The sequence below is a fragment of the Pseudonaja textilis genome, chromosome 2, assembly GCF_049901715.1.
Source record: "Pseudonaja textilis isolate UNSWEBS1 chromosome 2, rPseTex1.2, whole genome shotgun sequence".
Taxonomy (NCBI): Eukaryota; Metazoa; Chordata; class Lepidosauria; order Squamata; family Elapidae; genus Pseudonaja; species Pseudonaja textilis.
In genome coordinates this window covers 182,876,997-182,893,773 of record NC_141991.1, presented here as the reverse complement: position 1 = coordinate 182,893,773, position 16,777 = coordinate 182,876,997, and the positions used below count along the sequence as shown (strand labels likewise).

The window sequence follows — 16,777 nt, the reverse complement described above, 5'->3', positions numbered from 1 at the left end:
TTGTATCTAGTTGCTATTAGATTTATAATCTGCCTTCCCTTTATGAGCTCTCTTTTTCTCATAATAGCAGCCATTTGAAATAAGTTGGGCTATGAAAGATAGGTATTCCTCGACTTGGAACCACAAGTGGAACTGGAATCTTGATCGTTGAACAAACCTGTCTTTAAGGATAGTGTGACTGTTTCACTCAACAACCGCAACCGTAGCACTTTGTACAAGCTTCCATAGACCTGAAATCCTTTGGCAAAGAGCTTTTTCAGCCAATCCCCAGAGATAAGAAGGAGTTACCTCAGCACGCAGGAGCAGCTGGTTGCAACCTTCCCTGCTAGCTTCCCCACTGGTTTTCTGGGGAAGCTGGCAGAGAAGATTGCAAACGGCGGTCACATGTTCATGGAGAGCTTGGCATCTGGTCATAAGTGTGAACAGGTTGCGAAGCACCCAGAGTCTGAGACATTTTGTGATGGTCAGAAGTGCTTTACAGGCTGTACGCTTTGTGAGGTCATTGTTAATTAAAGCCATCATTAAATGACCTGTGTAAGTCAAAAACTACCTATCATGACTTGTCTAAAGTAAGCTTTCCTAAATGGAGGCAGTTTTAAACCTAGCTCATCCCTGGTTTAACCCAACTCCTTTGCTTTAAATAAAAGGATCATATACCTTTCATCTTCAATTTTAAGATCTTTTAACCAGAAAGTTTTATGGAGTTCATCTTATCTGCCGGTCTAATATGCACAGCGTTCTTTGTCTTGGGGCCGACTATTGTGTATGAGAGAAGAATAACTGAACAGTTTATTGAATAGTAATATTCCTATATGTGTTATTTCCTCTTATCTGCAGAGTTTTATATGAAGGGAAGGAGGTCATAAAGCAAGATTGTGAGGTGATCCAGGCTACTCCCTATGGCCGCTGTGCAAATGTCAATAACAGTTCAGCCTCTTCCCAGCGAATCTTTATCACCTTTCGGAGGGCTCTTCCAGTGCGAGCTCAGAACTCCTTGGCTGTTACCGACATATGTGTTATTGTAACTAGTAAAGGAGAAACCCCACCTCACACTTTCTGCAAAGTTGATAAGAATTTAAATTGTGGCATGGTGAGAATAATACGTTATCTGAAAAGTTTCCTTTCAAAAAGCAGTGTGTGGGGGAAATGTGGAACCTATTAGTGCTGCTAATATATAAATATATGTAAAAAGGGCATTTAAGTCAGAATTCAGTTTGTATCACTTTAGTTTCCACAGCTTTGCTTTTTTTTTTTTTTTTTTTTGTTCCTAAACTATTGTTGCCAAAATCTTTGGGATAGGCAACTGTTACTTTTTTGGTGGGAGGAAAAGTATGTATTGAACTTTGGAAGATTGTTGGTTTATGAAAGGAAAAAGATGGTCTTTATATTTGTAACACATACGAATTGGGTTACTGAGTGAAAATGAATAATAGCTCTGTTTATATATGTATTTACAGCACATACACATACAATACGTTCTTATTGCATTTATATTCTGCTTTTGAGGGCTTTATGTACACAAGAGTTTTGTTAGATATGTGGGGCTGAAAAACAGTGACTGATCCAAGTAATCTTGTGAACTGCATGTTTGATTGGAGAAGTCAACTTGGGTTTCTTCATTATCTTAACTTTAACCATCCTGTTACACTATATATCTGCCACATTTATTCATTGTGGACCACAATTTAGTCAAGTCTTTCCAAATCCACATTAGACATGAATCAGGCCAACTAAAGATTGCAATTTGGTCTCCAAGCTTGCTTTAAATCAGCATATGTATTTTTAAAATGGGAAGGTGAAAAACTAGAGCTAAAATTAGAGCTAACTGCCTTTCATATATTAGCATACATGTCTCTGTAGCTTTCTGTGAAAAATATTTACTACCATATAGGAGGGAATTATTAGCAAATACCAACTTTATTTGTCTTGTGTCTTGGAATCTGTAAATATACAACTTCTAATAATAGCAGAATCAAAATTTTGTGCTTTATTTGGGTTGTGATTAATGTTGCAAATATGTTATTATGTATTATGAGCCAAATCTTTATTATTATTATTACTGTTTTAGCATTAGAAGGATTAAAAATAAAATAATTCCTGTGTTATGGAAAATGTTTCTTATTTGTTCATTACAGTGGGGTTCCAGTGTATACCTCTGTTACAAGAAGTCAGTTCCAGCTTCTAACTCAATTGCATATAAAGCTGGTAAAGTATTTATTTTTATAAATTGCAATATATTAGGAGAGACTAATATTAAGACAGTATTTTGTAATACATTAAACTTGCCTGTTAAATAGTGAACTGAAATTGCTTGATCGAAGAACATTCATTAATCCTTTTGACTCATCTAAGGTGATCCTTAGATGAGGATCCTTAAAAATAGTTTTTGAATATAGGATGTTGTCATGAAAAGATTCAAAACAGTTTATATTCTCTTTGCTGTATCTTTCCATTATGTATCTTTATCAGTCATGAATTGCATGATGAAGAGCCTTATCATTCTAATACTTTTCTGTATATAGTATTGGAAACAAAACAAAATATATAAAAGAGACTAGTTGGAAATTAAATCTCCTTATATTGAACACCTCTTGGTGTATAAAAAGTCATTGCAATGAAATGAAGGAGAATGGTCAAGATTTCAAGAAATAATAGGGAAACTGAATTTTTTGAGTTAAAACATGGCATTCTCCAGCATGCCTATGGAAAAATCCACACATATGGGTTGAATCTGCCTTACTGCCAAGAGACTGAGTCAGCAATCTTTGCCACGCCTCTTCCTGTAGGGCTAGGAAGTCTCCAGTCACGACTCAGTCTTGGCCTGATAGAGACGTGGCAAAGGTTGGCTTCAGTGATAGTTTTGGAAAAGCAGCATTCTTCATTGTGTGGATTCTCCCAAAAGATTGGAAATACAGAAGGCAGGCAACAGTTGATTCTGTAGCCTGTTCTTTGCCCCGTTTATCATGCGGCTTCCCCTGGATCACCAATAACGGTCCAACAGCCAGGCATAGAGGGGACAGCTCTTCATTAATTTTCACCCCTTGGGTGCGCTGAAGAGCCACAGGCGGAATATCCTCCTATGCGTCAATTGCATACCCAGGCTCGCCTGAGTAAGTCCAGTAGGGGCGATTTCATTAGAGGATGTGTTCTTTGGGGAGATGCCTCACTGTACTTCAGTCCCTTGCATTCAGACCATTCAGCAAAACATTTGATACTCAGAGGAATCTTTTGGGTGAATTATTGAAAGGCGAGGGGGTATTTTTAAATTTAATTTTATACCCTGTGGTGTTTAGCTTGTATACTCTTTGGCATTTTTAAAAAGTCAGCATTCAGAATAGAAAGAACAACATGCTGTTGTGTATGGACAAAATACTTATTTGTTTATTTTCATGCTTTAAAGGTTTAATATTCAGATATCCAGAAGATGACTACGAGTCATTCCCCTTGTCTGAATCAGTACCTCTCTTCTGTCTTCCAATGGGGGCTACCATTGAATGCTGGGATCCTCAAACAAAATACCCACTACCTGTATTCTCAACATTTGTTTTGACTGGCTTGTCTGCAGAAAAAGTATGTTTCGAAAAATGTAATATTTTGCTTTCATTTATTATTAAATTTCTAAAAGAAAATATTACTTTATCCCATAACATTTATTTTTAAACTGTAAACAAATACATACATACGCACACACACACTATGCTCTCTATCTTGATACACCTTGGAGCATTTAGGAAGACAAGTCTAAAAATGCAACAAATGAACATAAGGGTTAGCTCCTTTGTGTTTGCAGCTAGTCCCCATTTAGCAACCACAATTGGAACTAGGAGCTCTGTTATAAGCAAAGGAGTTGCTATGTGGAAAACCAGAGGGCTACAGTTGTGCTTTCCTGTCCCCCCACTTAGCTGCACCCTGGAATGCTCACATGAGCACTGGGATAATTAGCAAGAAGGGAATTAATGTCTGCATTTACACTCATTGGAAAGGAAGGGGTTACAAGACAGTAAGCAGGCACACAGTGGGAAATACACATAAAAAGTAATGCAGTGATGCTAACAGCCCTGAGCGCACCACACAAACAGCTGTATATTCCCCTGTTTATTCTCTTGTAATCCCTTCCTCTCCAATCTGTCCATCCTGCAAAGGCGGGCGGGAGGGGGGGGGAAGAGGTCAGTCACAAGACAATACAAGTGTAATTGAAATCATGTGACTGAGGACTACTGTGAAATTTGGAAAGTGGGCATTGGTCATAAAGTCAGTTTTTCAGCACCGTTTTAATTTAGAAGAGTTACTGGACAAAACATTCTGTAAGCAAAAACTACTTTATTTGCTGCTTATACCATGTCTTTATTTTACCAATAAAATTTTGGATAGAAAAATATTTAATTTATGTACTACTTAAATAGTCCTTAGTGTATGTTTGTAATGTCACTTTTTGAAAGCCTTCACTAAAATCTTGAAATCTATTTCAAACTCATGGTGCAGGAGTTAGAGGAGATAATTGGAACATTTCTTATCTTTGTGTATCTTACCCTAACTGTTGAAGCTCAGCTGCTTCTAAATATGATAACAAAGATTCTAACACAGATATTCAAATGCATGAATCAAGATTAAATATTCTGCTTAACCATGCCATTAAATTATCAATTAAATTATAGCTCAAATAAAAATAAGTTACAGCCTACTAGATGCTTGGATGCTAATGAACTTCTCATCTCTGACGAAGCTAGGTTTTATCACAAAACATAATCCACTAATGATATAAAAAAGATCACAATTATGTTTATATTGTTACTGTGAGGTTTTTGATATCTAATTGATTGTGTGGAGGATTCAGAGTGGGGAAATATTTTTCTTTCCTTTTTTAGTTGATCAAGTGTTGTTAGTTTATCCAATTTCTGTAGCTGTTAATGCCATTCCTACTCTTTCCCGTTTTTACTTTAGGTATATGGTGCAGCTATCCAGTTTTATGAGCCTTATGCACAAGAGTTATTAAATGAAAAGCAACACATGCAGCTTGGTCTTCTGACAGCTGTAGAGAGAAAAAAAGTTACCTCCAAATCTATAAATTCCAACAAATGCATCTGCCTTCTGTCACACTGGCCTTTCTTTGAAGCCTTCCGAAAATTTCTGATGTTTATCTATAAGCTGTCTGTGTCTGGGCCGCATCCTCTTCCAATTGAAAAGTAAGTTACAGATCCCTCAAAAATATCTTCCCGTTTCCATGGTTGTTTCATGGAAGTCTCACTGGATGCTGTTCTTGATGACAGAATACTTTAAATGCTTGAAGTAACAGATGCTTTACCAAATTTCTTTACAGGCACATATCTCACTTTATGCACAACATACCTTTCCCTTCACCACAAAGACCAAGAATCCTTGTGCAGGTAAGTTAGAAATTTGATACAGTTAAATAATACTATCACTAGCCCTTAGACTCATATACTGCTTCATAATGCTTTCTTTATTTTCCATGTATCTGATCAAACTATTCCTATAAATAGCAATAGCACTTAGACTTATATACTGCTTTATAGTGCTTTATAGCCCTCTCTAAGCAGTTTACAGAGTCAGCATATTGCCCCCAACAATTTGGGTCCTCATTTTACCCACCTTGGAAGGATGGAAGGCTGAGTCAACCTTGAGCCTGGTGGGATTTGAACTGCCAAATTGTAGGCAGCTGGCTGCCGCAGAAGTAACTTGCAGTACTGCATTCTAACCACTGCGCCACAGAGGCTGATGTTAAAATGTTTTAAATGTTTTAAAATATTAAAATACTCACTATTTACTTCTCTTATTGTAACGACTAGCATTGGAATCAGAACTATGAACTGATATGTTGGATTGTTCCAATTTCTCAGATAAGGTTGAAACAGTGCAACTCAAAAGTGGGGCATAAAGTGAGAATTCTGTGATTTGTAAAATGCTAGTGACTTATGTATTTATTAAATTTATATTCTGCCCATCTCACTGTCGAACAACTCTGGACAGCTTACAAAATCATAAAACAACATTGTATAACAACTAGAATATTAAAAAAAACATTCAAAAATTAAAGCATTGAAAATTAACCAAAAGAAAACTAGTTAAGAAAGGAATCAATATGTAAACAGGGTGGAGGTGGGATTTCCTTCGTCTACAACCATTTTCATAATGAGACAGCCTCATTGTGTCCCCAAGCCAATCAATCAGCAGATCCAGGTTTTCAGGCTCTTCTGGAAGGCCCAGAGGATGAGCTCAAGGAGCAGAGTGTTCCAAAGGATGGGAGCCACGGCAGAAAGTGCTCTTCTCTTGGCCCCTTCAGCTAAAATTCCTTGGCTGATGTGGTGCCTAGCAGGCCCCTTCGGGAGCAAGTAGAGCAGGCCAATCCTACTGGGGTGAGACAGTTGATCTAATGTTTCCCATTCTTATTCTTCCCGACCCCTTGCTGACACTTCATGGTAGAAAAGCAGTTATGTCAAACCACCTTATAGAAATACAGTGAAAGTCTTTATAATTATATATGTGAAGTGCCAGAGGATTAGAAATGCAAAATTTACAGCTGGTCGGCCATGCCTATCTTAGTCATGTCCGTTTCCTACGCAAATAGTTGTAGATAATGCATATTTCAGGGGCTAATGTGATTGATAAATTAACACCTGATTGATTGGTTGGCTAATCTCAAACTGTCAAAGTTTGCTAATCTCAAACTGTCAAATAACTAATATTTGTTTTTTTACAGCTTTCGGCCCATGATGCATTAATATTATCTCAACCAGTTTGTACACCTTTACCACTCAGGTAATAATAGTCAGTGGAGTATTTTAAAGATGCGGCTAAATGAATATATTAAGAGCCAGTTTACATAAGAGTAAATCATAATTTGTTTAGAAGCAAATGAGCAACATGCTAATTATTCAGATTTTACCTGCATATGTTTCCAAATTGTTTTTTGTAATGGACATATGCCCATCCCCACTCCCCCGGTCACTGAACATAGTGGAATTTCACATTGATTTCGAACAGGAAATAGCTGTTTCATTGCACTGGTAATCAGTAGTACCTTCTCTGAAAAGCAGCTCTATTTAATCTTTTTGATTTTTTTTTAAAATGGACAAATTGAAAGAATTCCTCAATAGCCTTTGATAAACAGCTCTTCTGTGAGTTAATTCCCTGATTTTCCAAGCTTTGTTGTATAGGACATATAGAGAACGGTTTTGAAGGACAGTTTGAAATATCTGTTACCAAAGTAACGATCAAACAAATATGGCTTGTGCTCATTTCAAGAAATAAAAAAAACTTCAGACATCCCGCTCCCTAATCTTTTTTTCTATTATTTAAACATTCTATCTCTGTAGTCCCTATCTTCAATAAGTTTCTGTGATAATAATAACATATGTTGTTTAAGGGGATCGGATAGGTTTCCCTATTTTACTACTCAGTATATGATAGTCGCTGGAAGTTGGGTGGCATATAACTTTAACCAATTATTATTGTTATTGTCATTCATGAGCAATGAATGTAACAGTCCTCAATATCCTGATCTCATTGCAGTGGGGCAAACTACAGCACTCTGCTTATGAACCTTGGACCAGAAAACTGTGCTACTTTACTCCTCTCTGTATTGTTGGAAGGCAAGATTCTATTACATTCTCTCTGTCCAGCTGTGCTGACTGGAGTTGCGGAAGCTGTGGCTGCTGTAAGAACTAATAAGTTTGAATATTTTGATAACCAAATTTTTATCTGGATTGGTTCTTTGGTATTTGTTGTCTTGCTTTGCAAGCATTGAACACTTGATTTTTTTCTTTTGTTTCACGTGACCTTCTGAAAAAAGAGTTTTTTATGCTTGAGCAAAATATTTAAATTGCAGAATAAATATGTTTTGTTTAGGTGTTTTGTTAAGATGAAGCACACTTGGTCATTTAAATTGTTTATTTTCCTAAAGGGGAAATTAACTTGCAAGTATTTTCTATTAGGATAGTGTAAATGATTCAAAGCTTTTTGCTGCAAAAGGATTAATTAAATGCCTAAAGGAACTATTGGATCAGAACAATAGGCTTTCTCTCTTTTTTCCCCTCTTTTTCCACATCTGTAAATTTTCAGAATGGGACCTTTTGGTTATTAAAGTCATTAAAAAAGCAAAAAAAAAAAAAAGCAAAACCCTGCTATAATACACAGTATTTTGGTAATCTTCAAATTCTCTGGATCAAATCCATACCCACAATGCAACTTTTCCCCTTCATTCCTTCCTTATGTTTCTGAGAAGATAGCATCCCCATCAGACAAGATCAGGAAATCAACTACACAGGAACGCTAAAAGTCCTTTTATTGTTATTGGCCATAATCTTGCAAGTCTGATTATGCTATACTCCTTTCTGCTTATAGTCCTGCTTCAAATGTTGTTTCATTCTCATCTTAAAAACACTTCAGCCCCCTTTGCTCAGGCAACAGATCCTACATATCTCCATCAAAGTTTTCTTCCTGATTCTCTGCAGAAGTCCTCCAGTTCTCAGAAGCTTATTGTCAAGCCCTTTAGGGAAGAGAAACTTGTTTGTTTTTACAATTATGTTGCTATTATTTTATCATTGGAAAGATTGATAGGATCCTGGGCTTCCATTTGATTTAGTTTGAAATGCAGTTAGGAAGTAAACATACATGCTTTTTCAATGCATACACAAGCTGCATTTTAAGAAGATAAGAGTCAGAAATAAAATTTTTTGCTTTTATTTGATACTCTTTTAATCTGATTAATTATTTTTGCCCTCCTAATTTTTTTTCAAGAATATTTCTTAAATTGCATGAAAGATTTCTTGAAGTTCATCTCCTGTATCTGACGTATAATATAGTTGTCCTCAGTGACCATATATATTTATTTTGGTTTTTGATTTTTATGTTATACACCATCCAGAATTACTTGTTAAGATGTGCAACTATAGAAATAAAAATAAATAAAAACTACTGTTTCATCATCCAAATGAGATTATATATAAATTCAGATTGAACATATTAGTAGGGTTAGAATAACATGAATATATCAAGCAGTTTGTGGTCAGGAAACTTGCTATACCACCACAACAGAAATAAAAATGCACTTAATCTTTTGGTAGAACTTTAACTTTTAAATTTACTGTTGTTACAGCACACAATAAATTTAAGTGGTCCTAAAATAAAATACAAAATAATTACAAAGACTTTTTTGTCGGCATTATGAATTATGTATCTTAGTCATCTTATATTTCTTTCATTTGCACAAGTGACTGTTGACTGGTATGGCTTACAAAGTAGTATTTAGATACATGAAAATTGCATGATAGCATCTGGAATAAAATTCTTATTAAAACCTATTATTTGAACTTAAAATTATATATATACCCAGTATGTTTGATAGAAGTCATGTCCAAGCAGCTAAATGACTTGTGTACACACTAAACAAGGATTAAATAATAATTTCAGATTCTATTTATGCGGTGATCAATTTGATTTATTGTATAATGTTGCTCACAGGTGCTGTGAAATTCACATGATCTAACATGGCTTGGTGTTACCTGGATTTCATGATCTTTTTAATTGATGGGTTTCGTTTCATTTTTTCCTTCAGATGATCTTTCCGTTTCAATGGCAGTGTCCCTACATCCCCCTCTGTCCTTTGTCTCTGGCAACAGTGCTCAGTGCTCCTGTCCCATTTATAGTTGGAGTTGATTCACGGTATTTTGATCTGTATGAGCCACCACAAGATGTGGTTTGCATTGATTTAGACACAAACATGGTGTACATGTAAGTGTGTTTTTTGAGTTGTTTTTTTTTGTTCATATCCTCTGTCTTCATATATATGTCTTTTAAAGTATTTGATGTAAAATTTGAATGTGTTTATTTTGCTCATTTTATCCAATCTGTGAAATTTAAAGCAGACCAAAGGCCCATCGGGTTTATGGAAGTACAGGTAGTCCTCGGCTAATGACAGCAAGTGGGATGAAAATTTTATTGCTGAACTATGTTGTAAGGTGTAGCATTGTGCAACCACATTGCTTAGCAGCAACAGCACTGGCTATCGTTGCTATCGTTAAGTGAGGATTACAGAGTCACTGAGTCCCAGGTAGCTTGCCAGCAGGTTGTCAGGCAGATAAGTGACTGCTGCCAGGTGGGGAAAGTTGTGTGGGTGACAATGAACACAACTGGGCTAGGCAGGACTGATGTTGGTAGAGGAGGATGTGCGGGTTGCCTGTGAAGCATGGTGCAAGTATGGTTTGCTTTGGGGTGGGAGTGGGGCTGCTGCCAGGCAGGGAAGGGTGCATGGGTGGGGCTGAGGGGGGCAACTGCCAGGTAAGAGAAAATGGAAGCAACTTATTGGAATCCAAGAAGACTCCACACCTCTGATTCAGGTGACCCCTGAGGTCACAGATAAAATCCCAAGTAACCACAACAGTTCTCAGAGAGTGTTACGAGCAGTTGACCGCAAAGGAAACACAATATTTTCCATTTCCTCCCCCCCCCAATCATCCTGTCAGAATCTATCATTCTCCCCCGCTCTCCAAATCTCAGCTGTCAATAACTATCCTTCCATCTCCCACAGCATCCAGTAAGACTGATGAAGCTTCCAGGGTAAGAAGCGAAACATCTTTAGCCTTTTGAAAAACAAAAACTACTTTTGATACAACTATGGCGTGAATGACTGAGAGTCTTCATAGGCAACTTATTGGAGTGACTTGCAATCTTTCCTGCTAGCTTCCTCATTGATTTCTTTGTGGGAAGCTGGCAGGAACTGTCACAAATGATTTTCATGTGACTGCAAGACACTGCAACAGTCATAAGTGTGAGATGGTTGCCAAGCACTCATGGGGGGCGGGGGGTTGTTGGGATGACTGGCAGGAACTTTGAGAACCAGTCATAAGTATCATTCGTTTAGTGCCATTGTAATGGGTGGTCGCTTAATGAGTGGTCATTAAATGAGGACTACCTGTATTTTCTGTGCTGTGAATTGTCTAGTTCTTCGTGGGTTTGGGGTTTTGTATGTGTGTGCTTCTCTCCTCTTCACTTCCCCATCAATTGTAACTTTTTGTTTCATTTCTAGTTCAGTGAGGTGCTTCTCAGATAGCTTGGGAGATTTTTCTTCCAACTGGCATTATAGAGGTGAAAGTGTGTGTCTGTGTGTGTGTGTGTTCTTTTCTATGTATACTTATGGGTACTATATTTTTCAGTAGGAAAACTAATAGACATCAGAAAATGCTGAAAATTCATAGACATAGAAAAGATTAATCTTTGCCATTATGAGTATCATCACATGAAAAGCACTATGCTGTCATCTGAAAGAAGAATAATTGATAAAAATGTATTCCTTAAGAAGGAAGGATTTTTAGTGGCTTTTTAAACTTATTGGTGTTCTCATAATTCTAACCCAGGGGTGTCAAACTCGTGTCGTCATGGCAGCATCACGTGATGTATAGGGACTTTTCCCCCTTTGCTAAACTGGGCAGGGGTGTGGCCAGTGCATGACGCATGCGGGCCGCAAGTTTGACAGCCCTGTTCTAACTGGTTCAGTAAATGTTAAGTCATTCTTTGTTGCTCTGCTAAATCAGAGATGGAGAATTTGTCAAATAATGATGGACTACCCTCCCGTCATATCTAACATCTGACTGACTAAACACTTTCTGGAAAGTCATAAGTTGCCTAGCTTTGATATAAAAATCCAAATAGAATTAATTTTGAGAGAAAATTGGTAAAATGTAGTCTGAGAAAGAATGCCTCAAAGGTGCTTTTTTTCTTCTTGAGGAAAAAGAAAATGTTTCGTTTCTCATCCAAGAAGTTTGTCATCAGAACTGATGAAAGCCCAGTTGCTTTTTGAAGAAAAAAAAGCATCTTTGAGACAACTATGAGAATCTCCACAGGCATTCTGAGAAAGGATGTGTGAACGAAGTCAACTCACACAAATGACATTTTTCAACTTTCTTCTGCCTCTTTGCAATCCACTGCATCCTTAATATTGTTCTTGAAAGTAAGGGACTTTCAAAATAATGTGGAGATGACTTTGTAATGAAGGAAGAGGAAGAAAGCAGCTGAAAGCATGTCACATCTTTAAATCATCTTTTAATGTTCCTTTATATTTTTATAATGTGTATGAGCTTTCATTGAGCAGCGTAGTAGCCCAGTGCTGAAGACTCTCGCGTCCAACTCAGGAGGTTGAGAGTTCAATCCTAGGAAGTGGCTGATGTTTCTCTCCTAAGGTATAAAAAAAAAAATCTATTCTTAACTCCGGGTAGGCATCAGGAAGGGCATCCGGCCAGTAAACTCTCAGCTCCATCCAGTCGCTCCAACTCTACCCTGAATTAAGGAATTACAGGGTCATAAAACAAGGAGGGTTTTTTTAAAGCTTTTATTCCTGGAAACATGTTACTATTACACAAATGTTTATTTAATGGCATGATGTTTCGAGGAATTGTTATCTTTAAAAAACAACTGAATTTTTATTGACTTGGTGGGGATATTTGTTTCTGGTATACTTTTGCTCCACATTAGGAATAGCAGGGAAGGAGTATTTGTGAGACAAAAGTTTTTTGTTCTTGGTCCATCTGAAAGCAAGCACAAAGAGATTTTTGCATTTGAGTGAATCTGCATAAAGAGTGGTTGTGCAAAGATTGGAAGTTTTTATACCCAAACAAATGCAGTATCATCTGTCTGCATCAGGGGAATGTGAATGGAGGGTATGTGTTAGCCTGAAATTGCTCCCTCTTATTGCAGGAATACTTCTTGCAAAATGTGAACAACCCTAATGTTATCTGTTTTTGAAAGGGGAATATTCTTTCCCTATTGTTTGTTTCCTTCTCTTGTTTCATATTTCAGTTCAAAGCAATCACATGACATCAGTATCATGTGACATACTTTGTAGTATTTGTGGTAATTCTGCTAGGAAGGAATCAAAAGTCTTATGTTAGAATTTGATTAGAGCAGATTTCTAAAAACCAATAAAATTCAAAAGAGATGGCACGTTAGGAAAGCAATAAGGTTTGCTAGCGAACAACAGCAAGGATTTGCCAGCTTTAGCTTCTGAGCTTAGTTCATATTGTTTATACACTACTACAGAATCAATATAAGTCTTGGCCCTATTTGTTGTGGCTAATTTCCTTTCTTTGTGCTGAGTTTTCATACAATAACAGGAGAAAGGGTGGAGGAAAAATTAGGAAAATATCGTTGTAAATCTAGAGCAGGAAATTTTGAATTGTTGCAGTCACTTGGCAAATCTATTGTACATGCTTACAAGTTAAATCAGTAATATTTTTACTTGCAAATCTTCAAATATTAAGATTTAATAATAAGATTGAGAAAATTACACTATGACCGTTCAGATCTCACTACTTCTCATGCTGGATGAGACTGGTAAGAATGTAGTTGTACCTGAGCTTTACAAATTTTAGACAAAAAATGATAATCATTTTGTCTTGTGCTATGCCCTTAAGCTGCAAAATATGGATTTGTAGTAAAACAATCCTCCAGTTTGTACGCAGTTGGATTTTTAAAAGGGACTGGGGGTTTGTTTACATAGCAAATATGCACAAATGGAAAACGTGTTTCATTTTGAACTTGAACAACTAGTCTGTGGCATAGAAACTCAGTTAAATTATTTAACTTTAATATGGGTCATAGTTAAGCTGAACCAAAGCATTTTGTTGTTGGAATAGCTCAGTTGTTTTGCGTTTTGGCTGTATTGTATAATACATTATTATTATTATTATTATTATTATTATTATTATTATTATTATTATTATTATTGCAAATAATAATAATGTAGATAATAATAATGTAGATAATAATAATGTAGAATACATAAGAACTATGAACTGATTTAGAGTTAACAAATTGCATGAAATGACACTCATTTCATGAAATGTTGGTGTTCTTAGTTGAAATTGTATTTGATATTGTTTTGAATTTGTTTGATATTTGGTAGCAAGACAGTTTGCCAGCTCTTGCAATAAACTACAATTAGCATTGCTTACAAATGAAGTCATTTTTCAACAAAATCCTCTGAATAAAATATACTTTACACTATAATAGATTGCAGGATAGAATCAGCAAATTGTAAAATAGAATTAAAAGATAATAGGCTATTTATAGAAGCTAAAATTACAGAGTTTATGGTAATAGCTGTTTTGAACCTTATTCTTCCTTGTGAAATAATATGCTGTTTTTTCCATCTCAGAAAATTGTTAAAAGGAGAAGTAAAGTTCTGTCAATTCAGAAACTGGTTTCATAAAAAGGAGCATGTAAAACATACAATATGTTTGTTTACTTTGGAGTTTAATACGGAAAATTAAAATTACAATATTGTATGGAATAATATATTTTTCAAAATACATTTATACAAGAGGTATTCTGTGAATAATTACTGAAATCCAGCACAAAAATCTGAATTGATATACTGAGATTTGAGTTATATAACTATGTTTTTGGAAGGAGAAAGTTCGTTTGAATCCATTTCAACTCCTATCAATTAATAAAGCAGTATTGGTTTATTCCTAAATACTTTTATCATTTCTGTAGTAGAGTGACTGATACTGATTTGCCTAAGCAGCTTAATTCATTGGTAAGGATGAATTTTGAACTGGGAATGTTTTGCTTTATGGTGTGTTTTAAGGTTCTGTGCTGTTAGACTTTCATGCCTTGGATTTTTGAAAATGCTCTAAGAAAAATAAATTTCAGAATCAAATATATTTGGATAACGCTATACTATTTATGTACAAGAATTCAACTGTATGTTTGAATTCTAGAAGTCTTGTAGTCTTAATCCTAGTCTCCTTTTAGCATGGTTTTGTACAAAATCTTGATAGCTAATTGTGCTATTGACTTGAACAAGGCCATTTCTCATATTTAGATCTGTTTAATTTAATGACCAAGTGAGTTGTAAGTTGGCTTACAATGAGTGTTGAATTTTTAACTCTCTCACTCTCAACTCACATACTTTTGAAAATTATGTTGAACTACTTAAATCTCAACATGAGCCATAGCGATTGCAGGGTGACTACTCCTGATTTATGTAAGAAATTATGCAGAATGATTCAATATTATTTCCCCCCCTTTCTCTTGTTTTCTTTCTCATGTGCTGAAGAACTGAAGCAAAGCTGAATGAGACTTCTATATCTGAATGAAACTTTATATTTTACTGACCTAAGCAATTACAATACAGAATCATGAATAAAAGTCCTGATGTAAACATGATTTTTCAATTTTGAGTCATTCTCTGCAGTTTTCTTTCAGCATACAACATTTTTTTTGCATACAGTGCAAAATTAACTTGCATAATATACTGATTCATCTTTGTTCATCCTGAATATTTCAGGTTTAAAATGTTTTGTCAAGATTCAGTGCCTGTACATGAAAAATTAATATTGGAGTCAGTTTTTCTATACAGGCAGCATTTACATTCAGCATTGACTATAACTCTAAACCAAGGATCTTCAAACTTGTGGACTTCAACTCCCAGAATTCCTGAGCTAAAATGACCATGGAGGAATTCTGGGAGTTTCCACAAGTCTTAAAGCTGTCAAGTTTGATGACCCCTGCTCTAAACACTTGATAAAAATATAATATTGCGTGTTACCAGATACAATTTCAAGCTCGGAAATAGGAGGCCAAAAATTCTTTGTCAAAATAATGCTGCAAATGCAATCATATCTCAAGATAAACTTTTATTTAGATACTGTACATTGAAATAACGTATCTAAATAAAAATACTCAAAGAAAAGTTGGTGTAGTTTTGGAATGAAATCTAAATTTAACTAAGAGGACTCTTAATGCTTACCAGAGAAGCCCCAAAGTTGATTCAAGTCATTTGGCATTAAAACAATGAAAAGAGTTTTGGAATATTATCAGGAGAATGTAAATGCCTGTTCTTATTCTTGTTTCAGTATCAGGAAGCAATAAAAGCCGAGTGTTCCATTTTTTATATATTACTCATTTTGACATATGTACCTTTGTTTCTGCTGTATAGATCAGATGATAAGAAGAATATGAACTGGAAACTGCTCCCTAAGAAGCCTTGCAAAAGCCTTCTTGGAACATTAAGGAAATTGCACCCACAACTTGCCTTAGGTAAAACAAATAAGAGATTAAAAAGAACTAATCTTTGGAAAAGAAAAAAATTCAGCTGAACTGTTTGTTTTCCCACATATTGTTTGAATACATGGATAGAGGCAGAGATATGCAATTTAAAATGTTGACACCCATAGACTCTTTTTTTTAAAATTATTCCAAGATAGTTAAAACAATTCAAACACCAGAAAAAAACCATTTTTAAAATTTTTCATTGAAATTATAGGAAGCGTATGAATTTTATTCCAGTTAACTAAGTAACCTGCTAATTTATTAAACTGCCGATTTAATAAACTGATGGTTGCAGCAACCTGTGATCACATGATCATCATTTGTGACTTTCCCTGTGACCTTCCCATAAGCAAAGCCAGCTTCCCACAAGCAAAGTCAATGAGAAAGCCAGGTAGTATGAAATAACAATTTTGGCTCAATCCCATCCAGTTTTATATTTCTGTAAAGTCATTTTTAATACATCTGATAAAGATTTCAATTTTTCTTTTCTTTGTTTTTGTTTTTGTTTTATTTGTTTTTCTTCTATTTTTTTCTATGTTAATGCAAAATACAAATTTAATAAATATAAAAAGCTCAATTTTTGAAGAACAGTGACAAGATTTAATATGACTCAACCATGCTGTTTTACTAAACACCGTTATTTCTACAGATCACAGGTAGAGTATAATGAGTTATATACCACAGACTTTATGAAGTTGAAATACCTAGT

At 35.5% G+C, this 16,777-nt stretch overlaps 1 protein-coding gene across 6 annotated transcripts in view; it reads left to right on the top strand.

Annotated features, from left to right (window-relative positions):
• The window catches only part of DENND4C (DENN domain containing 4C), a 75,402-nt gene that overhangs the window by 28,495 nt on the left and 30,130 nt on the right, over nucleotides 1-16,777 (top strand). For all 6 annotated transcript variants that reach the window (XM_026718371.2, XM_026718374.2, XM_087926575.1 and 3 more), the window contains exons 3-11: nucleotides 838-1,090; nucleotides 2,136-2,205; nucleotides 3,401-3,570; nucleotides 4,942-5,183; nucleotides 5,318-5,384; nucleotides 6,719-6,777; nucleotides 7,531-7,675; nucleotides 9,575-9,750; nucleotides 15,956-16,056. In XM_026718371.2, the coding sequence (XP_026574156.1) occupies nucleotides 838-1,090; nucleotides 2,136-2,205; nucleotides 3,401-3,570; nucleotides 4,942-5,183; nucleotides 5,318-5,384; nucleotides 6,719-6,777; nucleotides 7,531-7,675; nucleotides 9,575-9,750; nucleotides 15,956-16,056 (1,283 nt within the window). The remainder of the gene's footprint in view (nucleotides 1-837; nucleotides 1,091-2,135; nucleotides 2,206-3,400; nucleotides 3,571-4,941; nucleotides 5,184-5,317; nucleotides 5,385-6,718; nucleotides 6,778-7,530; nucleotides 7,676-9,574; nucleotides 9,751-15,955; nucleotides 16,057-16,777) is intronic.